We start from the raw sequence: 25,310 nt of genomic DNA, 5'->3' as shown, positions 1-25,310 counted from the left end.
GAAGACCAAGATCATGTCTGCTATCTATACTATTGTGCATCAGGTTAAGTGGCCAGGTCAAGGTTACACTTCATGGAAAATTGCATTGCTTTCTTTTTACAACACTTAGGGGTTCAGTACTGAGAGATCACTCTATTATTTACCTTGACATGGTTCAAAGAATAAACCTGGTTAATAAAGTGTTATATACAAATGTACGTCAAAATTGATCTTTGTAAACCTACTGTTAGGAATTAGGATTTTAAATGATTTGCTGAAACAAATATACATGCATGACTGAGAAATTCAAAATTTATTCTAGCATAAATAAAGAAAAAATTATGAGAAGTAAAATAATGTGTGTGTGTGATTTAGATTTTTAACGTAGCTTGAACAATTTTTCAGTCATATTGCTATCATGTCTGCAGTTTAGCAGTTTATAGTGATGTCTGCCACTGGGGCATCATGCTGCAGACATGTAGCATCATGTCCCACCCACTCATATTATTCTGACACCAGGCAGACCAGTCCTAACACTAACCTCTTAATAATATGCACCAAGTGAGGCGGCTGCTAGTACCATTTTTATAAGTCTTTGTGACAACTCAACAGGGGGTGTTCAAACTCGCAACCACCCGAGAAAAAAATAGCTGGTTGATATTTAGTGGCACATCAGCACATGCCTGTGCAAAGGGACAAAAGTTCTTTGTCTGGAAATTTGTCATATAGGCCAGTCTGGGTGAGATTTGAACCTGCAACTCATTGATTTTGAATCCTTAACTCTAACCATTGAGCCACAGAGGCTCTATTAAATGGTATAAAATGTCACCTATGTGAGCAATATTAAGCTGACTTGGACTGCATGCTAATTTATTTATATGCAATATATTTTTTTATGAATGTTCCTTGTGCCTTGAGCCAGATTCTTGACAGTATGCCCATATTTGGCATAGTTTAATATTGTTCATTATTTTATTGAAGATTCTGCTGAATTCTAAACTAGCCACTGATGTACTTGGTCGGATATGGGACCTCAGTGATATTGACAAGGATGGCTACCTGGATAGGGATGAATTTGCATTGGTAAGTTTGCAGCATCATAAAAATTCATTATAAATATGATTGTTGAACAATTTATGCATTTTGTGGCATTAAAAATATTAGATTAGTATGGTGTGCACTGTCATGAACCAAAAATAGTATTAAAAAAAATAGCTACATTTTATGACAGGTGTATGGCATCTTAACAGTAAAATGTTCACAGGGAAAACCCCACTGTAACAGAATGGTCAGCATCCACAAAGTGTCATTGTGCTTCGTACCATATCATGTAATATCCAACCAAGTTAACTGAAGAAAGTATTGCATGTGAATCCTCTTAACCATAGATGACTACAGGATGGGATGGGAGGGCATGTGAATCCTCTTAGCCATAGACGACTACAGGATGGGATGGGGGAGGGCATGTGAATCCTCTTAGCCATAGACGACTACAGGACGGGATTGGGGTTGGGGCAAGTGAATCCTCTTAGCCATAGACGACTACAGGACGGGATGGGGGGGGGGGGCATATGAATCCTCTTAGCCATACAAGACTACAGGATGGGATGGGAGGGGGGCATGTGAATCCTCTTAGCCATAGAAGACTACAGGACGGGATGGGGGGGACATGGAAAACTACTGACTTCAGTAATACAGTTGCCAACTTGTTGGATATTAAATGAGAAATACTTTAAACAGTTTTCGCAGATTTTAATATTTGTTATTTGGGCAGAGAACCATTAATTGATGCATACATGGACATGTAAAATAAGATTGACAACTGAAGTTCAGGTAGTTTGAGTACATTTACTGACTAGCTGATCTCATGTATTCATAATAGTAATTTCATTGAAAAGGTGTACAAAGAAGCATAATTTCTTCATTTTTATTCCTCCTGATTCCATTCAAATCAAAAGACATGACGAAAGGGTATGATTTTGATGCATCAATCAGACATTGGATGTTTCTAAAAAGAAACTTGTATTTAGGTTGGAAAAATACTTTCACTGAAATTAATTCACAAGGTTAAGGGTATCGACCTCATAATGTACCTTAGATGAACAATTCAACAGGTATTTGTAACTGGCTAGACAAAGTTTGGGTCTAAACCATTCGATTTCATGGATAAAGAGTAATGTTTGTAAGAACAGTTGAATCATTCTCTAAAAGATAAAAGGACAAACCAGTAGTCATTGAAACTTATGTTTATGACTGTGTGAGTGAGAAATTGTGCAGTATTCCAAAAATACATTTGACGTCTAGTGCACAAGAGATTACCAACCAGTTTGCTAATATGTTGGATTATCCAATCAAGAGGTGCATTGTGGGTGATGTTTTTGCACAGGGTGCCAAGTGGGATAATCACAGACCTGACTATGGACCCCTGGAAAAAATTAAGAACACAGCTAAACAATGCCAATATGGTGAAGCCTTCTTTTTATAGTTCCTCAATTCTAGAGCATGGAACATTCCTGTAACTGAGAAAGGATTAAATAATGATCAGTTACAAACTTTATTTGAGACAGTAAATTTAGTGCTATTGGGTCTTAAGTGTACGGTGTACCATAGTGACCTATGGTTTACTTTTGGTTTCCACTTATATTGTTAAGGACTGGGGAATGTATGCAGTAAAGGGATATACTGAGGTCTTGGAATTCTCTATAAATAATTAAATTCCATTTCATAAATTGATGCAACATTAGCTGAATGATTCATTGGCTGGATTTGCCTGTGTCAGTCTGTGTCTCTCTACAAGTGATGTAAAGTGCTTGTCTTTACAGATCACTCACACATCTCACATCATCCCAGGTTCTTCTCCTTCTAAATATAGGGGCTGCTATGTTTAGTCAATCATATGGTGAAAAATGTCATTAACCCTACAAAATGAGAACTCTCCACCCATGAATCTATCTGTTTATCTAACAGATGAACCTCATTGATCATACTCTCATTTTACCCTGCCATTTGCCTGTTTTTATGAAAATTGAAGAATAATCAAAGGAGTACTATATGCTACATAACTACATAATTAACCCTTCTACTGGTGATGTATGGCAATCGATCAACACTTTTAGCTGAGGCAGAAATTTGTCAGGGTAAACTGTAAATAATGTAGTTTTTCAGGTGATGGCTGAATTTGCTAATATTCACATTAATAGTAGTGTTTTTAATCAATAAAAGTATTGTCAAAGAGATAAGTGCTATGGTTTAATGTAAAAGTATATTTAATTTATTGTATTTATTAAGATTTATTGACACTAAAATATTTTGATTAAGGGCATTGCATTATAGCCACAGTTACTGAGATTATTTATGAATGTGAAAATTATTTAAGTGCTGTTTAGGTTTCAATGATGTGAGGGTAGTTTCTTTCTTTGTTTTAGGCAATGCACCTTGTTCACAGAGGAATGGAGAAAGAACCCATCCCCTCTGTGCTGCCTCCTAGGCTAGTTCCACCTTCCAAGCGGAAGGCTGTTCCAGTTGGTGGAGTACCTGTATTGCCACTGGCTGTAAGTGGAAGGTCCACACCAGTCCTAGTGCCAGAATCTTCTGTAAGTAAACACATGTTGAAATCAAGTAGCCATTGATAGCTTTCTTGAAAGTTACCATTGATCTTAAATGAGTAATGTATTTCTAAACCTGTCTTAAAATTAATTTATGACCATGACTTCCTTCCTTCTTCCAGTAGGTGTTTTGATTCCTTTCTTTTAAATAAACTTCAAACTTATGCTACATTTTATTTTCAGCTTTATCTAGCAAAATTATATAGAGGTGTTTACCGTGTTTGATATTGAATTTTGGCCCTTTTTTGTTTTCATTCATTAACTAGGTCAGGTCTGTTTCTTGCCATTTTCTGCCAGAATTTTATGGAGTTGCAGATTCGGTTTATCTTTGAATTTTGTCATCCCATTTCATTTGTGTGTAGTAAGATTTGGAAGAGTTGCATGGATTTGAATAAATTTTGGTCAAAGGCTTTACATTAAAAAGACATAGGTCAAGTTTGAATTTTGCCATTATGTGGCATAATTTTATTGAGTTATGGCTCCAGTTGGACTCGGACTTTACCATCCTGTTTCTTGTAAACAGCAGTTGAATGACATCATGAATTATTCCAAATTTGGACTGACTTTACATCAGGGAGACCGAAGTTTGATTTGTATCGTTTTGAGTGAAAAATTTATGGAGTTAATGCCTCATTGCATTTTAGAACTTTGCACTTTAATTACATCGAGCTTGTGGTGGCATCCATGTTGTATGGACACATTCATAGCCTTTTTTTAATCAGTATTCATGGTTGTGAAAAAAAGTTTGTCACTTCAATTTTGATGACTTGTTTGGAGGTCAGCAAACAATTTTTGTAAAAAAAATATTGCTTTATTAAACTTGTAACCTCAGGTTCTTATCATTTATGTAACCTTATATTTTCCTTTTGATCTGGATGTAGTCTTGGATTTTTGTCCTGAAAATAACCAACAACTTATATTCTGCTATTTGCATTTTTAAGGGAATCTGTTTTATTTTTTTTTTAAACTTAGAAACTCAAGTATAAAATTGTTTTTTAAAATAAAAAAATATTTATACAGGTTTGTGTTTGAATCCAACAGATAATTTCCAAAAATGTTTTAAAGCAAAAATGAAAACAGCAATGAAGGCTGAAGTAATAAGGTTTACTGCTATGGTTTCAGACTAGTTTTAAGTAAAGTTTCCACATATATTGGATTTGGTTCCTGGAATTCATTTTACAGGCTGAGACTTTTCCCACAACATTATAGCATGACCAGGTTTTATCCATTATTTCCATCTTGTCAAAGAATTACTTGATTCTGCTGTAATGTGATGTTTTCAAGCATTGTTTCTTCTTCTTACAAATGAGACCATCACTTATCAAACCAAAAATTATTTGGTTGTGATGAATTGTTGAAAAGAGAAGTTTGCTATGTGATCTGTGATAATTTGGATCAAAAGATTAGATAATATATATAGAAATGAAGATAAACACCCTGAATTTTGACCTTGGATAAACCAATGCATGCAAATTATTGTTGTTATATAAAGGATTGTAAGAGCTAAATAGAGAATTCGCAGTGCTAGAATTTAGTCACCTAGACACTTTACGATGCACTTGAAAATAGTTGTTGATGGACTAGCTATCAGTGGCAGGATGAGCATCTATGGATATGTGGCTAAATTATAGAAAGGGCTTTTATCAAAACACTCACTTCCATGTATGGGGGAAAATAGACCTTGAAGAAAAACTTCACAGCCCATCATCATTTATTTAGATGTGTAAAGGCCTAAATTTTTATTAATTTAAGAAAATGTAATTAATGAAATATTTATCCAGAACACCTCCCTAAAGTCATAGTAATTAAAAAAAATAACACATCAGTTAATTGTCAGTGGATATTCTAATGGAATGAAATAAATATTTGTATGATCTTGAAAATCTGTAACATATGCTGCCATTAAATAAGGTATTCCATGAACTTGGTGTATCTCTGTCTATCCATTTCACTCATACCAGTAAGACAAACAAACCAGTTTCTCTGGCATCCTACACTATTGTCTTTTTCTGTTAGACTGTTATTGGAGCTGCGCCAATCTGGGTTGTGTCCCCTGTCGAGAAAGCCAGTTATGATGTCATGTTTAGGAAGGCAGATATAGATATGGATGGGTTTGTGTCAGGACAGGAAATACGCTCAATTTTTCTTCAGAGTGGGCTTCAACCAAATGTTCTGGCTCACATATGGTAAGATAGATGCTACATGTCTAATATCATCACAGTACCTACCAAATCATGGCAGTACATGAAAATTGCCCATTTAAATGAAATGAGGAACATGTTATTAGGTTATCCTTACTCCATTTAACTAAGTTTTTGCTCATCACTAAAATGTAGGTTTTTCTAATTAGTTGGGAATAAAGATTACAGAATGTAACATATGCGGAATAAATTAAAATATGATACTGAGAAATAAAGTTATAGCTGTGACTCCCAGAACAGTGGACTATTTAATAAAAGTCTGTTTTTCCCAACACTACTGAGATTGACTGTTTATTACATGTGATTGCTAAAATAGAGATTACAATCTTTACTCACATTTAGTTCAAGTTCAACAGCAAACTGCACAAATCCACATCTGCCATCACATAATGTGCCAGCGGATCTAGGTCTTATCAGTTTGGTTGGAGTATTCAGCAGAACAAACAATGTAAACCCTGATCTGCTTGTGCATTATGCAACAGAAAATCAGGTTTATATTATTTGCAGTTGGACTTGACTTGTGAGCGAGTACATTCAGTACATTGGAGTAATTTATTTTCATGAGTATCAGTTTCATGGTTCTAATTCTAAAAATCTACATTCATTGTCAGTAATTAGATACTTTGAATTGAAAGTATTAAAATGTAAGTTCGACTGCATTTAAGTTGCATGAACTTGGATCATCTATAAATACAGGGAACTGTGTGACACAAGCAGTTTGGGAAAGTTAAATGCAGAGCAGTTTGCCCTAGCCATTCATCTAATTCAACAGAAGATTAAAGGAGTGGACCCTCCAGCCATCCTGACACCAGAAATGGTCCCTCCTTCCATGAGGCCCAAACAGGCACCTGCTGACACAGCTGCTTTTGGAGTTGCAGTAAGAAATGGTCATATGTTTTGAAGGATTTTTGTAAGATTTCCATTCAATGAATACTGAGATTTGGTGAAGTCTGGTCACTTCATTTCTGATATTTGAATTATTGCAAAGACATGAGAAAAGCATGGTACAAGATTCAGTTGAACAATAGCATCTTTAGACTGTATTTGAGATAAACATTAGATTCACATAACATCATCTATTTAGTCAATCTCATTAATGCATTTAATGCATGAACCAGCATTCATATCCATCTTTATCTAGAGATTACAAAACTTACCAAAGGAGATTAAATATTTTAGATGGAGATCATGTTAAATAAAAACAAATCTCAGTTATTTTTCTGTCACTATTACTTTCCTTTTTCTGGGACAGAATTACCTGCATCCAAATTATAAAATTACATTCTCCCATTAGATGGAACATTCTAGAATGTCTAGAACTTAAAAGAATACAGATCCAGTCTGTTTCTCATGTCATAGTTTGCATGTGGTGTAGTCATCCTCTTTTTGGTATGACTTGTATTTTAAATTGCTTTTGGAAGAATTGCCTTTTCTCATGGTGTAAGATGATTTCTAGAATTCAGATATTGATTTCCTTGTTGAGTGATAATGCTCTCACATCCAGTATGTGTTTGTTATTCCCATCAACAGATCGTTGTATTTCAGTAATATAATATGTTGGAACTTTATAATATTATTGGCCGCTCCAGTGGCCTAGTGGTTAGAGTGTTTGCCTAGGATCCAGGAGGTTGTGGGTTTGATCTCCAGCTGAGTCATGCCAAAACTTACAAAAATGGTACTAACAGCTGCCTCGCTTGGTGCTCAGTGTTAAGAGGTTTGTGTTAGGACTGGTTGGCCTGGTATCATGATAATGTGACTGAGTGGAACATCATGCTACATGTCTGTGACATGATGCCCCATTGCTGGGCATCAATATAATCTGCCACGCTGCAGACATCATAGCGATATGACTGAAAAATTGTTAAAGTTATGTTAAAAATCCAAATCACACAAACACAATTAATATTATTTGGCCACTTAAAAATAGAGAAGAAATGGTAGGAAATGTCTTTTTCTACATATTTAGGGCTATGCTGTCATTTTGGCATCTACCAGATCCATGTGGATTGTTTTCAAGGGACCTTATCAGTCACTTATTGAAAGTGGTCTCTCCTTGATGAAAGTTAAAGCCAGTGAAGTTAGGACTGCTGCAACTTCATGAGCCTGTCCAACTCATCTGTCATGGGTGGATGTTATGAGAGCAGTGTTTGGTTGTCACATACTACTTTATCCTTCTATATTCAGTCTTTGGTGCACCAGAGTAAAGGCATTTTTTTTCTTCATGGGCCCAATAGTTGAGGTGCTGAAAGTGTCAGCTGGTGCCAACTGAGGTGGACACTCCTACCATAAAAGGAGGAGTATGTTAATCTCTACACCATCAGTCTCCCACTGCTCTGGCAAATTCAGCAAGGCAGTAGAGACAGGTGTTGTAATACTGATATTAAAAGGGATTTTTTAATTCGGGAGGGCAATACCACTTTTAATGATGTAATAGTTACCTGTCACTATTTTAAGATTCCCTCCTCTCACCTTGCTCAGATGTCCAATAATTAGTCCTGATCCAAATAAAAGAGGATGACTACTGCACATGTGACTATGATTGGAGAACAGACTGGGTCTGTGTTCTTTCTGGTCCTAAACATTCTACAACTTTCCTTCTAATGAGACGATGGAATTTATTATTTAGGTGAGGGTAATTCCATCTTGGGAAAAGTAAGCAAGGCAATAGTGACAGGTAGGTGTTGCATCATTGAAGTTAGTTATTCCGACCCCCACTGCCAACAACTTTTGGAAATGTGAAAGTTAGAGGTTTTTTTTAACTACTTGCTTCAATCACTGTCAGTTGCTGCTGAACACATTTTGTGATGGTTGTATGGTTAATTTAAAGAACTCACTTTCCTTCGGTAACAACTTGCACAAAGACATAAATTATACGAATGATGTTTTGATTAGTTTGAAAAGTAAAACCTCAAAATAAAGGAGAAAGTATGGTCAGTTAATTATGAAGACTGAAGTTAAATAAGAGCAAGATCTTGCAGGCATGTCAATATTATTTTAGGACAAATGTAATTGCTGCAGAAAATTTAAAAAAAAACATACAGGCTACAGTTAAAGGTATTGATTTTATGGGCAGTGTGTTTCTTCAAAAGATACAGCATGCCAGAGTTCTGTTTACTTATTAGCCTTTTCAACTCAGTCACTGATGTGCTTGAGAATTGTCTTTTGCATTAAATTAAAGCATCTGTAACATTATGAATCAGGTCATGCACACAAGGTTTGATTTTATGAATTGTTGACAAGTAAAATAAACATTGGGATTATGATGACTTTGAATAGCAGATTAGATGGTCTTATTAGGATTGAAGATTGGTAGTAAGGTTCATTTTAAAATGATAAGAAAACTTTAAATTGCATTTGTGGGTGAGAGACCCTACTTTATAAGTGCCTTCCCAGGGTCCCATGTATGTTTTTAAATGGAACAGCCCTGAGGATAATGATTTTGCATCAGCCAAATTATTTGTAATTATAGAAGGGGAGAAATTGGTTTATTTTCTGCTGGTTAGAGGATTGGTGATTGGTGATAGAAATAGCCCAGCTATCAGTATTAAGATGACAAGCTGGACTGGTGGCTACAGTTATGGACAGGACTTCAGCAAAGTGCTCAAAGACATTTGTCAGGGTTGACAAGCCTACATGTATCTATCTTTGTCTTATTTGTTTTTATCCCTGCCTTGACCAGTCTCTCTCAAGTCTTTCCTTATTTTACATGTGTCTGTACATCACTGTCTGTTTTTCTGTCTGTCTGCCTATCTGTTGCATTGTTATTTAATGATTATTGTTAATAATGTTACATGATTGTTTATCACTTGTTTCAGGATGGGGTTACTGGTGGTCCTTTTGCGCATATGGCAGATTTTTCAGCAATGAAGGAACTTGATATGATAAGCAAGGAAATAGAAGAGATTAAAAAGTACGTGTTACTTTGCATTACAAGTTTGTATTGGTATTGCTTGTTCCTTTGGGTTTCAGGCTGTATTAGTGATGCTTTTTTCTCAAACATTTGTACCATATCTACTTGCTAATAAGTGAGATCCAGCTGCAAGCCACAGATACCCAGGTCTGCTATCTTATAATGTGCCAGCAAATATGGTTCTATGTGGTTTCTTAAGTCTAATGAACAGAAAAAAACCCAACTCACCCTGATCTGCCAATGCATTATCTGAGGACTGATCAGGGTCTATGTTGCTTTCAGTTAGACCCAACTCATGTGCAACTACAGTATAACATGTCTTGAAAGACAACCCTTATGCCAAATATAAAAGTCTCAAGACAGTTGGTCTCAACATGTCATAATGCTGTATAATCAGTAAATCTGGTCTCCCCATGGACAGGTGGTCTTTCATAGCATTTGTCCTTCAAGACAGGTTGTACTGTCTATAGAGTGATTGTGACCTATTTTGTGTCCCTGCTACATGTGAAGTGGATAGTTGAATCTGCTGTTGCATATTATGCCTTTTATGCCATGAAAGCAAAGATTATGCCATTCACTGGAAATCAAAAATAGAATGAACAGCATATTCCTGTTGGCATACTACTAATTCACTGTTGCTTGTAGTGTATCAGTTTTTGTGGATTTCAGTTTGTAATTTTTCATGCAGAAATCCCACACTAATCAGGCATGATTAAAGATTAATGCTCGATTCAAATACATTCTGTGGTTTGAGCCTGTGTAATTAACTGTTGGTCAGTGATCAGTGATGACCAAGTGGGTGAGATAAGTTAATCATCTGAAGGTACAGGTGTGAATAGAATCTATGTCAGCTGAATTTACTTTGATCAAAGTCCTTTGACACTTAGACCACACATGAAATAACTAACCATCACACCATGTTATCCTTCCACCATGCTTTTAAGTATGTTGTGTGTAAATATTTTCCTAATTACTGATACACATGCTATCAAGCATGTTATTATTGGATCCATTTAATCCAGACGTGTCCATTCACAGCTGTACTTTTTGACCAAAAATGTATTCATCTGTATGACAAGTTGTCTGGATGAAATCTAAGTCCCTTTTGTTTTACTATAGCAAGTCCATTGTAAATGACAAAATAATCGGCAGGGCCCCAGAAAGTGAAAGGACCCCTAAATCCACCTTCAAGGGTCTCTGAGGGACTCATTTCTTTTGAAAGCTATCAAAAATACTGATGCTAATAATTAAAACCTACCTTTCAAATATAGTCAACTTTCATTGAAATAAACATATTTCGATAATTCTGTCATAGTAATGAATCTTTCTTGATAACAAAATTAAAGAGTTACAGCCATTATCTTATCATTAGTAAAAATGACATGTATAAATGAGACAAGTGAGTCAGAAATATAAATAATATAAATATATAATATAAATCTATTTAATAATTAAGATTATAATAATTTAGTTTTAAAATCTTGTACACATTGTCCAATATTTAAAACTCATTTTTGACAAACCCATAATAGTTTCAAATGACACTGGTCAACAGTGAAATCATTACTGACTTGAAAAGGCCCTAATCTGTAGTATTTTGGTGTGCCGAACACGAATATAACCGTGAAAAATTTGTATTGGCTCTCGTTTTGAAGATATTCATATACCTCATTTTCTATGTTTCACTGTGTAAATTTCTCCAGTAGGACTGCAGCAACATCCGGAATAATGATGTAACATTGCATAATACCATCATGCTCACATCATCCACAGTTGATTGCATCATTTTCTGATGCAATGCAATACTAATGCCATGCGGCTGCTGAAGTAAGTTGACGTCAGCAGTGTACTATACATGTGTAGGCCTATTATACTAATGCCAGGCGGCTGCTGAAGCTGACGTAAGCAGTGTACTATATAAAGCCCAATCAGATAGGTTCAGCATTTAAAATATTTTAGACGTTGTGCGAGACAGTTCAAGCTACTGTTACATAAAACTTATTATTTTATCCATTTACGTACAATAAAGAACAGTAATGCCTCGAAAGTGTGTTAATACCGCGGACAATTTTTGCTATATTTGTGGGGAAGTGACATTTGCCAACCAGAAGAAAAGTATCAATTCTCAAGTGAAGAAGGCATATCATCTTTACTTCGGATGCAAGGTTGGTGACCAAGACAAGCCTTGGGCTCCGCATATATGCTGTGCTACATGTACAACACAGCTTTCACAGTGGTTGAATTGCAAAAGGTCATCAATGCCGTTTGCAGTCCCAATGGTGTGGAGAGAGCCAAGCAACCACCTAAATGACTGTTACTTCTGCTTGGTTCCTCCTCTTTCCGGCGGAATAACGAAGCGAAAGAAGTCGAGAATAGTCTACCCAAACATTCCGTCTGCATTGAGACCAGTTCCACATGGTGAGGGACTTCCTATTCCAGAACCTCCAGCAGAATATTCTCTTGATTCATCTGACGAAGACAAAGGTGAGTCGACCTGTTCTTCTTCTGGTCCATCAGCATGCAGTGATCCAGATTTTCACTGTGGTGCATCATCAACCCCACACAGAATAACACAGGAAGAACTAAATGACCTGATTCGTGATTTGGACTTATCAAAGAACAAGGCAGAATTGCTAGGATCAAGACTCCAACAATGGAATCTTCTAGAAGAAGATGTCACAATTACTGCATATCGAAAGCGCCACCAGCAATTGGAGCCTTTCTTCAGAAAGGAAAGTAATCTGATATTCTGTTCCGATATTGAGGGCCTCATGAATGCTTTAAAAATCACTCATGACCCACAAGAATGGAGACTATTTGTGGACTCTTCGAAACTGAGTCTCAAGGCTGTGCTTTTGCACAATGGAAACATTCTTCCATCTATTCCAGTAGCGTATGCTGTCCACATGAAAGAGACATATGATAACTTAAGGCAGCTACTGAATTCCATTGAGTATAACAAGTACAGCTGGCACCTCTGTGGTGATTTGAAGGTAGTTGCCCTTTTAATGGGACTGCAGCAAGGATATACAAAATACATGTGTTTCTTATGCGAGTGGGATAGCCGAGCAAGGGAAATGCACTACATGAGGAAGGAATGGACTCACAGGCAGAATGTAGCCATTGGAGAGAAGAATATCCAACACCCAGCTCTGGTTGAGGCTCAGAAAATCTTGCTACCACCCCTTCACATCAAACTAGGTTTGATGAAGAACTTCGTGAAAGCCATTGACCGGACTTTGCCAGCATTCCGATACCTGCATGAAAAATTCCCTCGACTCAGCGAAGCAAAGATTAAAGAGGGAGTTTTTGTGGGTCCTCAGATTCGAGAGCTTTTCAAAGATGACCGGTTCAACAACTTGCTGGAAGGTGACGCGAAACAAGCATGGAATGCTTTTCGCCTAGTTTCTACAAACGTCCTCGGAAATGTTAGGGCAGAAAACTATAAGGAACTAGTAGAAGACATGTTGATGAAGTATAAGAAACTTGGCTGCAATATGTCTCTAAAGATTCACTTCCTTCATTCCCATTTGGATTTCTTTCCTAGCAACTGTGGTATTGTTAGTGATGAACACGGCGAACGTTTTCATCAAGATATCGCAACAATGGAACAAAGATACCAGGGAAAATGGTCCACTACAATGCTGGCTGACTACTGCTGGACACTCCTCAGAGATGCTCCCGAACAGCTGTACAAGAGACAGGCGAAGAAATCTAAGATGTAGTCAATGACTTGATTTTTTATAGGTAGGCTATTACAGTTGACCTTTTACTATTGGAATGCATTTCGTTATGTAAACATTAATTTCTTGCAGATTACAAAAAAACTAGAGCCAATTTTGCAATTTGACTGTCATATTCGTGTTCAGCACATAAAAATTGATAAGAATTGACTAATTTTATTTCAGTAACATGACTTTTGTAAAAATTTGTTGTCCAGTGTGATCATTATAATAGGTTTAAAATGTCCCATATTTAAATGTCTGTTTTGACATGCTCACATTAATGGGAAATAAGTAGCAGTCACTGTTCTGCAGACTATGATGCATCATTTGCATATTCATACATTTTTTAATGTTGTGGGTAAAGTTTTTCTTTTGAATACATTTCCTGAACCCCTAGATAGATTCTTTTCATATTTTGGCATGAATCATTATGAAGCTAAAACAATTCATTTTGTGACATGTTTATTTGCCCTTGACCATTGAGTCAAGGTCACAGTCACAGGAAATTTGCATCAAGGTTCTTGATTCAGTTTGTTTTATTTGCACACATTCCCCAAATCCCTTGTTGGATTTGCTCATAATTTTGATAAAAAATTTTGAAGCTAAGACCATTCATACTGTGCACCATCATCACAAATTTGCATTAAGGTTGTGGTTACAGTTTTTCATTTCCTTATATTTCCTAAACCTCCAGATAGATTTTGTTCATACTTTGAAAGAATTATTATGAAGCTAATAAAATGTATTCTACAACACTTGCCCCTTTGACCTTGGGGTTAATGTATTATGAAGACAATTAATTCTGCAATCTGCAATATGCTTTTTCAGCTTTTTGACCTTTTTGTCAAGGTCACTGATTTTACAACAATGCCTTTGATCACAGGCTCGATGTGCCTTTTTGGTTTAGAAAAGTAAATGTTTACAGACGAATTTGTCACATTCACAGTAGAAATAAAATCCTGAGCAAATACATTGTCTTTGTAAAGAACAATATATAAAGAAAATACATATGTTTAACTATGTTAATTGCTATTAGAGTTGGAGGCAGAATATTTTCTGTTATATAGAGCAGGCTTACTAAAGACATAAATTTTCTGTCTGAAACTTAATATTATCTTGTAGTGTATCACAATGTAGTGAGAGTTGACTGTATTACTGTAATTATATCATCTCATTGTGTCATAATGATGACTGAAATTTAATCCCCCTTCATTTGGATAGAAAGAGGGGAATGTTCTGAATACAGGTAGTATTTAATAAAGAAATAAAGATAGGCATGAAAATACAATGCATGATTTTCATGAAATTGGTTGATATTTATTGACATGTTTTAAGAATTAGCATGATTGCTACATTAGTACATCCTGTAATACTCCTTGATAGACAGGGTAACCATTTTGAATTTTAGTGGTGCCTCTGGTGTATAATTGAAAACTAGTATTCTTTTCATATATACAGAGGTTTCCTGTATGTTCACATGTAAAGGATAAAACTACAATTTATTCTTTCCCAATATAACAGGGAAAAGCTGCAGCTTGAGAAAGACAGTGCTCAGAGAGATGCAGACATTAAAATCATTAATGGAGAGGTCCAAATGTTACAGAAGGAGTTGGATGCCATCACTAACACACTACATCAGTTGGAAAATCAGAAAAAAGAAGCACAGAAATGTCTGGATGAACTGGATGATAAGGTAGGGTCTTGCAGGCTAATACTCCATGTCAGATACATCATTTATATGGATGACTTTGATGTTCTCTGCATGTTTGTAAAGTTGGTCTCACAGTGACCATGGTGTCAAAAGTCAAAGGTCAACATTATTTTGACCAAAGAAAAATGGTTTTGCTTAAAAACTCTAGTTTTAGATTACATACCATGCCCAAAGTTCATGGGAGTACTTACATTTCAGGTATGGATAAGGTCTGTTGACCTTGGGGTTAAAAGGTCAAAGAACAAGGTCATTGTGGCACAAAGAAAAATAAATGTTTTTACAGAGTAACTTTTATTTTGGAGCAAGTCACTTGACTGAGCTTTGCTAATGGTTTGCAGTTAGAGTGAAAAAGAAACCTATATAATCTGCAGTCAGGTTTTGGTCATGGTTCTTGTTGTTGTTGTTGTTGTTCTAGGGTTTAGCGCCATTTTTCAGCACAAGATAGGCTATACATGGCGGCCAGTATAACTGGTGGAGGAAGAACACTGGAATACCCAGGAAAGAACCACCGACCCATGAGAAGCTACTGGCAGGCTTTCCCACGTACCCACGCTAGCTGAGCCTTGGACTCGAACCCACGCAGACAGAGGTGAGATGGCAGTGTTCCGTAACGGTGAGCGCTTTAGACCACTCGGCCACTCGGGGCCCCATTTGGTCATGGTAAGACTAATGTGAAGAAATGGTTTCTGCTTAGAAACCTTTGTTCAAGACTGGATTTCTTGCCCAAAGGTCTAGGTCATTGAGACCCATTGGTCAGTAATGCCCCATTTGTGCCTTCATAGAGGCCGTCAAACACTGTATGGGTGTTATTATATCCCATTTATTGTACCTTTGTTTTTATTAGCTGTTGATTCAAAATTAAATATCTTTATTGTGTCATGCTGTTTTTTTAATAATCTACATCTTATTCAGGAGCATGAGAAATTCATAATTTTTATACCATAAGATTTTAAAAAACAATTTGAGATGTTTTCTGACCAAACTTTGAAACAGTTGAAATGCCTGGTAAACCCGACTAATAGGAAGTACATGCCTAACTGGAATAAGTTGTAATATGATGTTAATCTTAGATTGTAATATATATATATATATATATATATATATATATATATATATATATATAATTTTGTATACACTATTTTGTTGACAGACTTTTTCCTGATTTTAAGTATGAATTCTCTTTCCAGAAATCAAATTTAGAGATTAATGTGAAAGAAATACGGGAAAAGTGTGAAGAGGAACAAAAACAGGTTTGTAGAAGAGGATACTTGTATGGATAAACATAGAAAATATTATATTAAATATAGAACATGTTATAAATATCAAAAATGTTATATAAAGTATAGAAATTATTATATAAAACAAAGAAAAGATGAGCACTAAAATATAATTTTATTTAACTATTACATTAAGTAAAACGAGGTGCAAACAAGACTGATAAAAAATTTAGGGAATGAACTGCTTACAGATTAATGGACAAAAGAGAAACGACGATGGTTTTCTCTTTTGTCTTTGATTTAGTGACTAATTAATAAATCATTCTGTCTTGTATGGGTCATGCATGTGTTTCACTGACGTTTGTCACAACAGAAACAAGGATCAACATTCGAAAATACAGTTCTCTAATTCCAAAATACCCACAGCATCAAAATATTTTTTATGTTCAAATCTACTTTCTGAAATACTTAAATTCACAGATACATGCAACTTTTCTTGCTGTGGATACAGCAGAGTTTTTAATCTATCACCAGTCCTGATTCTACCATGACTCAGTACTGGCTGTGGCCATGGTCTAGCACTCAGTGCCCAGTGCCAGACCAGAATGATGGTAAATCTTTGAATGATCACTGTATCCCAACAAGGATAATTTGTGGAATGAACTGCTTACAGATTAATGGACAAAAGGATAATTTGTGGAATGAACTGCTTACAGATTAATGGACAAAAGGATAATTTGTGGAATGAACTGCTTACAGATTAATGGACAAAAGGATAATTTGTGGAATGAACTGCTTACAGATTTGTGGAATGAACTGCTTACAGATTTGTGGAATGAACTGCTTACAGATTAATGGACAAAAGAGAACTACTGTTTTCCATGTCTTGTTCACCTCACCACTTCAGCTGCTTAAATGGTACGCTGGTTGCATCCCTCATAAAAAGCATCTGACACTGACCAGGATTGGGCCCATAGAAATATAGTGGACTGGTACCAGAAAACTCCATCACTGGTCTCTGCTCCATCATGGTCCAGTACTGGCTACATCAAGACCCATTCCCTGATGCCCAGTACTAGTCCCCGACAGCAGGTGATGCACACAGCAAATTCCTGGAGATAACCCTATCCAAACATGGACAGACTCCCAGTCTTTGTTCACAATCCCACATGTTTTGCTGGCTTGGTTGATGCAACCTTATGTATGGTTCGCCTGTCAACATATTCATCCATTTGTGAACATTCATGTTTACAAGCATCATCTTCCTTTTTTCAATCTGATGATGTTCAGAGAAGACTCTGCATTCCATGCATATATCAAAGAGGTTTTATGGCATCTGCCACCAGAGTTCTGTCTACTTCCTGCTTTGAAACTGCCAGTGGCATCTTGCAATTCCAGTGTCTGTTGATCTCTTAGTCAAGACCAGCGATCATTCAAGCAGCTACAACAATCTACTCCAGTTGTGGACATGTTTGATTGGATTAAAAGTCCTTTCCTTTTGCACCAGTGCCTTCCATCAACTTTTAACCTGGTATGCTAAAAGACACACCTACTTTTCACTTTTAAAGTTGTATTAGTTAAAAGAGATATTGTAGGATTGGAACTGTCAAACCCTCTTCAGTGTATATGGCCCAGAAGCCCTTCCTTGTCATGCAACAACTATTTTGAAATACGATAGGCATAGGTTTCGTATTAGTTTCTTTGACTGTTTGACTCAAATCTGATTATAGTATAACTGCTCTGTCAAGAATCCATCTACAAACCTTCCTTGATGTCAGTCTTTCATATGGCATGTGTACTAGCAGACCAGATCAAAACTCGCTTCCAATGCCAAAGCTGTATCCATTATTCTATAACTTGTGGGAGAAGATGCTTTCTCTCTACATCCACTCTCCTCTTGAAAACCTTTGCAAAGACATTTTCAGTTCACAGCAGGCCAACAAAGTTGAACACAACAAAGGACCTGTTACTTTTAGTTCCAAACTTGTTTCCTAGGAAAGAACAGAAAAATGAAAAATAGAAAGGACATGATAAGGCACACTAAATAGGACCACTCCTTCCCCTTCTGTGGATACGGACCCTGTCTTATCCTTTTCATCATTTATTTGGGCATGGAGTTCTTAACCATCTTGAACTATGCTGAACTCTCGTAGGAATGTGTCTTGAATCATTTCTGTGGTGTCTACTATTTGCTGAGAAAATAGAATTTCAGCCCTGAATTTTCTTTGCCTCATGGGACTTCTCAAGATGACCAAAAAATCCCCTCACATGGTGCCATGGGACCTAGCAGACAATCCTTCAATCCCAGTGATGACCAAAATGTGATCTTTGCTTTCTACACTAGCTATTAAGTTCAGGCTATATTTATTATATCCCATGTAAGCAAAGGTGGGGATCTAACTTGGCTTACAATAGACTGCAGAGTCACTTCCTGCCCTTCTTCCTTGAAGTGTGCAGGTCAGTCTCCTTGAGATGATATGTATGTATATAGCTGCATTTTTCAGCACATCAGCACAATAATGGCTACATGGTGTCAACTAAGGGTAAAGTAATCAAATCTGGATCATTCTGCTGGAAATGATATGTATGTATCTAGTTGCATTTTTCAGCACATCAGTGCAATAATGGCTATATGGTGCCATCTGAAGTTAAAATAATAATAATGTAGCATTGTGAATGCTTCCACTCATGGCGTAAGATACAGCTGGAAAATATATTAACATTCTATTCAATACTTTATTTGCACCTATTCCATTATCTCAGCTGTAGTCATCTTCATCAGAATGTAAGGAGGAACATAATCCACCTATAAGTGTGCCACATAATTGGTAGGGTCAGTATCTGAACATAATTTTTGTCCCTTCTAAATCAGAAGATTCATCCTTCACCTATTGGCCTTCAACAGAATCGGCACCAACAAAAATCAAAATCTGGTATATTTATTTGTTGTGTGATGGAAATTCCAGGCTCATCTCCCCTACAGCAGACCAGAGTGCTGATTGATCCTGATTTATGCCCTCTTGTTGGACAAATTATGGATCTGATTTTCTGAATCAAGCTGAGGGGATTCCCGGGATGATCTTGCCCTCTCCTTGCCTGCTTAAATGAATCTTAATGCTGGTTTTTATATTCAAATCGGAAGAGGCAAATATGCACACATGGGTCATTTTAGGCAAACCCTCAGTACCACAGGTAGCTAACTTTTACATTTAGCAATTTTAAGAGGATTCTTGCTCCAGTCATCATCAAAGGCTTCCATTCTTTGATCTCAGAACTCTTTGACACAATGGATGTATGGACATGAACCAAAATGAAGACCTCTCTAACCTTCTGGCCTGTTTTCTCCAGATTGAAAGCTTAGGCTTTCTGAAAGGACTGGAAGTAACATGCCTGAAAAGAGCATCATTTGATCCCTTGTCCAGAATTTTGGCGACTCTTATCCAATATAAAACCTGCTGTCTGTTTGTAGGTGGAATAAGTGTGCTATAGTCAACCTGAACCGTCTACTGCTCCATCAAGAAGGTTTCATTTTCCTTTTATTTCAAAAAGACCCTGCTTTTGTTAACTAGAATGGGCTCCCACCCATGAGCAACTGATCATTCATCTTTCTTCCTAGGGCAGTTTATCCAAGGGCATCATCAAGAGCCCCTCAGGACTTTGAATTGGTTCCTGAAGTATACTGAGCCAATCATGAGATAGGTCTCGTATTCCTATTTCAAATGGGTAAAGGCAATTATTCTTGTAAGTACTCCTGTCTTGGATATGTTGGATTATCCCATCAGCATGTAGGGAACTAATCCAAGTTCATAAGAGTTTCTTACATATTTTGGCTCATGAGGTTTTGGTAGTCATCATAAGCATAACTTTCCAGTGAAACTGCTCCCCTGTTATCATCCAAGGTTTGAGATGGAGGTTAGAAGCAATCTTTTCCTGCTTCTACCTCAGAGACCTTTCATTCCAAAAACCAGTTCAGCCTGGTGGGACCTATAGTGGCAGCAAAAGAGTCTACCCACCCAGGACTATCAGCAACTTTGTAGTAACAAAGATCACCGTACTTAATGCTGGATTGGTGGGAAGAAGAGTTTTTCATCTATCTTATGACTTTCACTTCTGTATGCCAACTGCCAGTCCTAACCCATATTTTGTTTGTAACAAAGTAGCTTCGTATATGTTAAGAGACTTGAGTCCTGGTTGATTCCAAGATAAGAGACTATAGCTCACTCCTACTCTTACCTGTTCTTATAACATATTATGATTGGTAGCATATTTGAATAATAAACCAGTGTTTTGAAGGTAAAATATTATTCTCCAACAATGCTTATTAAATAATAATACAAGCTCATCTTCCCATGCTGTCTCAGCAGTTATATTTTTGTAATGTGTATGCCTCTGGTACAGTACTATCTTACAACTTGAGGGATTTGGTGACAAGCCTTATCCTAGAGGAGGATAGTGTCATCTAGCTTCCTTCTAAAGCATGGAAACAACAGGTTAGCAAAACTGTTGTTAAACCAAGAAAATACAGTTTTAATGTTTTTAGCTTGGTTGGGTTTTTCAAGGTAATGAACTTACTCCTAACATATTATAATCAAATAAATAGTGAGAAATAAAGACATTTTACCTAAAGAAAATGAGATTTTCAGGATTTATGTAAAATTGCTGTAAAAAAATATATCTGGGCTAAATTTCAAAACCTTGTCATTTATTGCCTCTAAATGTGGACTGAGCATACTGGGATAAACATGTGTCCCACACCAAAACTGATTTGCTCTGGCCTACTTACCAGGATCTATTGAAAATTTCAAAAAAAAGGTTGTATATATTCTCTTGATGTAGACTCTAAAATCTTTATTGCCAGACCTATTTACTTTAAACTTATACTCTCTCTGCACTTTGGGATGAATGTGTGTAATGCACTAAAATTGGGTTTCTGAGACCTACTTACCAGGTAACAGCTGTGTCCATGTTCTAATTCAAGCACTTTTTGTACCTATTGCCACCAAAAAATTTGTCTTCAAGTGAATGTATTTTGTGCTTCAAAACTGAGTCACTGTAACCTACTTTTAAAGAGCTATTGAACATTACTTCAAGGTAAGTCTTGTCTGTTTGTACCTATTGCCACCAGACTTGTACTGAAGATTTGTCTTCAGGTGAATGTATTTTGTGTTTCAAAACTGAGTCACTATAACCTTCTTTTAAAAAGCTATTGAACATTACTTCAAGATAAGTCTTGTCTCTAATTCTTACTTCAAGATAAGTCTTGCCTCTAATTCCAGTACTTTTTCACCTGTTGCCACTAAACTTATACTCCAGGTACATCTTGGGATGAAAGTATCAGATACTGAAATTTGGTCTAAGTGACCTACTTTGCATGTTTTATTTGAATCCAGGTTCTTATTGGGATACACCGACAACACCTTTTCCCACCAAATGTGTATTGAAAGGTATCATGGGAAGAAGATGTTTCATGCATCAAAACTGGGTTGTTGATACCCACCTTAGGGGTTCATATAACACTGATTTGTATTAAAGTACTGACTTGTGGCACAGATGATCTATAACATGAGTTTAAAGTTGATGTACATTCAGCATAAAGTGGATAAAACAGCCTTGTTCCTAAAAGTCTTTAAATATAAGCCAATAAATTATTGAAGAATGTACAAATTAATACAATTATAAGCTTGAATTAACCTCAAAATGAATAAAGTAATATATTTGACTTCATTTATTAGAATACTTATAAAGTCATTCCCCTTTTCATTTTACAGATTGACATTTTAAGGACGCAACTCATGAACCAAGAAAAATCAGTCAAGGTATGTCTGAAATTGATAATTTTTTGTTACTGGAAGTGTAGGGACTGTACTTTACTTTGAAGCATGAGATTAGTTTTTGTTATATTTATGATTTTACCATATCTGTGGGGGGATCATATAATGTTACCCATGCCTATCTGTAGGGCTTTACAATAGGATAACGTAGGTCAGATTATAGTTTCATTTTTTTCTGACAAAATTTAGCAGAGTTATGGCCCCTATTTGACTCTGAACTTTGCCTTTCCAATGCATGATATTGATGGGGACATCGGTATTATATTGACACATATATGATTTTTATAAAATAATATTTTAAATAGATCCCATCACCTATAGTAAACTTGATGGTCAACTTTGAGTTATAAACAGAGTGGACTAAAGAATTAAGATTGAGTTGTCTGAATACAGGGTTTTCAGTATTATGTCTTGAGAATGATAAATGTAAATGTCAATTGACATCTAGTATCTAATATTTCCAGTGGGTATGTTTTTTTATTTATTTGCGTAGAAATATTTCCATCATGAAGTTACTGATGTATTTACTTGAGTTGATTTAACCGTTTAATCATTTTTATCATATGCTTCCATAGCCTACTGGTAAACTCAAAGTCCAAAATTCAAGTTTATGTAGCAGACATTTTTTACAGTTAACAGAGTAAAATCTTAAATTAATATTTTTTTTCTTCATCAATATTATTATAAAAATACTGTGAAATTAGAGAATTTCATGGACATTCATTTTCAAGATTTCTAGGAAATTTTCATGGATATTTAAATTCTAGACATGGGAAGAGGGACATTTTGATTGTGTTGGTATATCCAATTTTGTTTGGTCTTTAAAAAAAATTCTGCTGTCTATTTTCTCCTTGCTCTGATCTTGCTCTTTGTTGGAAATGTTCATAGAGAATGCTTTTTTAAAACATTTGTCAGTTCATGGTGAATTTTCCATTTCATTAAAGTAGTCTGGAATGCAGTTGTCACTATCCTTTATAAAATGTTTTTAATGAGTACAAGTTAAGGAATTGAAAGTAATGAATTTTAGCAATTTTCACATGCAGCATGATTGGTGCTTTTTGTAATCCTTAAAGGGTATCATAGAAGGTTAAGCCTTGCCATGTTAATCTAGTCTCTAATTTGGTTTCTTCATTGTCAGATGGGTTAAAAATATGAATGCATGTTGATGGTTATGGTTGTGGAGTTTATTTTGAATGCTGAGGGCTTCAGAGGTTAGAGGATCCATCCTTACCCAGGGTAGTAACCAAAAATTGTATATACACACACATATATGAAGTTTCAAAAGTCAATTTATTTGTGATTGGTAAAACAAAGTCTTAGTTTTAAACTATAGCTCAAGATTTTCATGATTTGCTAGTGTATTGGGTGACAGCAGATCTGATCTGATTCTATATTGCTTACAGCAGAGTGTATGTTGCATACAATTCAATACAGTGTACTTATTCATATAGGAGAGAGCCATGGTAACTCATTTTAGTATAGTGCTGGACTAATAATCCAAGGATAGCATTTTTTATACCTGACCATGCCAGTCTAGGTCTGCTGCCTAGGGAAAAGCAATTACCTTTCTCCACATATTTTGCCAAATAATTTGTTGAAAGTTCTGCTAAAAAAACAAACCAACATTGTTCATATAGGAACAAGATGAAGAATTTGCAAGACTCAAGACAGAATTGAATCAGTTACGGGAGGAGGAAGCACAGCTTGAACAGAAAGTGGATGCTGGTAAAAAACAACTTGAACTACTTACCAAATCACATAAAGATGTGCAGTTACAAATTAGTCAGGTATGATATTTATTCCTTTTTTATCATGTGTACATTATTGATTTGAATTAAGGATGCACAAAAAACACCTTGTTTGATTGCATGGGTCCACTTTTATTTACTGAGGTGGACATAAGCATTAGGGATTCTAATTTCCATATTATTTATTTGTGTTGCCTTCGTTGGTATTCAAAAAGCAATTTTAATAAAAGGCTTATTCTTTTGGTCGATGATATATTGAACTTTGGAAATTTTAAGTGCTGAGGGGGCAATTTTTTTGTTGAAAATAGACCTGCATGTTTAACACCTCATTTGTTAATTTGTTAGATATTTTATGTGTGCTGCAAAGACTTGTTGTACAGTAAACTCACTTTTTATGCATATTCAACTTACCCATGTCTTGCATTTACAAGAATTAATATTAACACCAAAGCAAAAAGCACACCATGAGATGTGCATTATTTGTGTATATACATGAATGCACAGAATGAATTCCCAAGCAGGAACCACCATTTTTTTAATGTGTTGAACTGGAATGAAGATTAGGTTCCCCATTGATGGATGGATTAAGTCATGTGAATTGAATATGCACAAGGTTTCTCAGGAATGCAGTATATGCATAAATTGTGGTTTTACAGTATATTCATTCACTGGATTAGTTGATATAGCTATTTAATTGCCACCAAAATGTTCCTTTCATGGAAACAGTTGAGTGATGTTTTGTAAACAGCCTGATATGCACATGCCAGCTTGTGATGCAACAAGAGTAACACAGGGCATGCAAACCATTTGTACAATTGTACTAGCTGATACCAAGCGAAGAATCAATCACCTTTACGTTGATTATATATTTGTACAAAAATAAATATTTTCAAAAGAGTCTTGGATATTGAACACTTGTGTTTTATGTCATTCATGTTGCATAATGTCATCTAATGCGAAGCACATTATTGAACAGCCCAAATTGTTTAGCCCAGCAATCTATTAAGAGTGGAAGCTTGATAATAAGAGAGTTGATAATTGACCATTTCAGATTTCATTTGGGAAAAGTATCATTTATATTGCACAAAGCCAGATGACTTGGAGCATTGTATTTAACAGTCCCAAGTATAGTCCAGCAATAAACAGAAGTTTGATGATTAATAAATGTCTGTAAATAATGAGTTAGATTTAATGCGAAAGTGATTAATAATGTGAGAAAATAGCTATCTCTCTATAGGGGACACTTGACCACTAGTCTGACACTGCCATGTATTCATCTGTTGCTGTAGTCATCTGTCTTTGCCAGTTCTTCTCTCTCTCTCTCTCTCTCTCTCTCTCTCTCTCTCTGTGTTTGTCTGTCTGTCTGTCCTTCTCATGGTTTAA

At 35.9% G+C, this 25,310-nt stretch overlaps 1 protein-coding gene across 3 annotated transcripts in view; it reads left to right on the top strand.

The window, feature by feature from the left end:
* The window catches only part of LOC149806813 (uncharacterized), a 92,090-nt gene that overhangs the window by 17,974 nt on the left and 48,806 nt on the right, over positions 1–25,310 (top strand). For all 3 annotated transcript variants that reach the window (XM_089958031.1, XM_089958040.1, XM_089958048.1), the window contains exons 7-15: positions 961–1,062; positions 3,405–3,572; positions 5,601–5,770; positions 6,482–6,662; positions 9,601–9,695; positions 14,942–15,113; positions 16,319–16,381; positions 22,117–22,164; positions 23,817–23,966. In XM_089958031.1, coding sequence (XP_089814157.1) covers positions 961–1,062; positions 3,405–3,572; positions 5,601–5,770; positions 6,482–6,662; positions 9,601–9,695; positions 14,942–15,113; positions 16,319–16,381; positions 22,117–22,164; positions 23,817–23,966 — 1,149 coding nt within the window. The remainder of the gene's footprint in view (positions 1–960; positions 1,063–3,404; positions 3,573–5,600; positions 5,771–6,481; positions 6,663–9,600; positions 9,696–14,941; positions 15,114–16,318; positions 16,382–22,116; positions 22,165–23,816; positions 23,967–25,310) is intronic.

The sequence above is a fragment of the Sinohyriopsis cumingii genome, chromosome 1 (assembly GCF_028554795.1).
Source record: "Sinohyriopsis cumingii isolate HCF-2022 chromosome 1, ASM2855479v2, whole genome shotgun sequence".
NCBI classification, from domain to species: Eukaryota; Metazoa; Mollusca; class Bivalvia; order Unionida; family Unionidae; genus Sinohyriopsis; species Sinohyriopsis cumingii.
The sequence above is the reverse complement of the archived record's forward strand: the minus strand, read 5'-3'. Positions and strand labels throughout refer to the sequence as shown.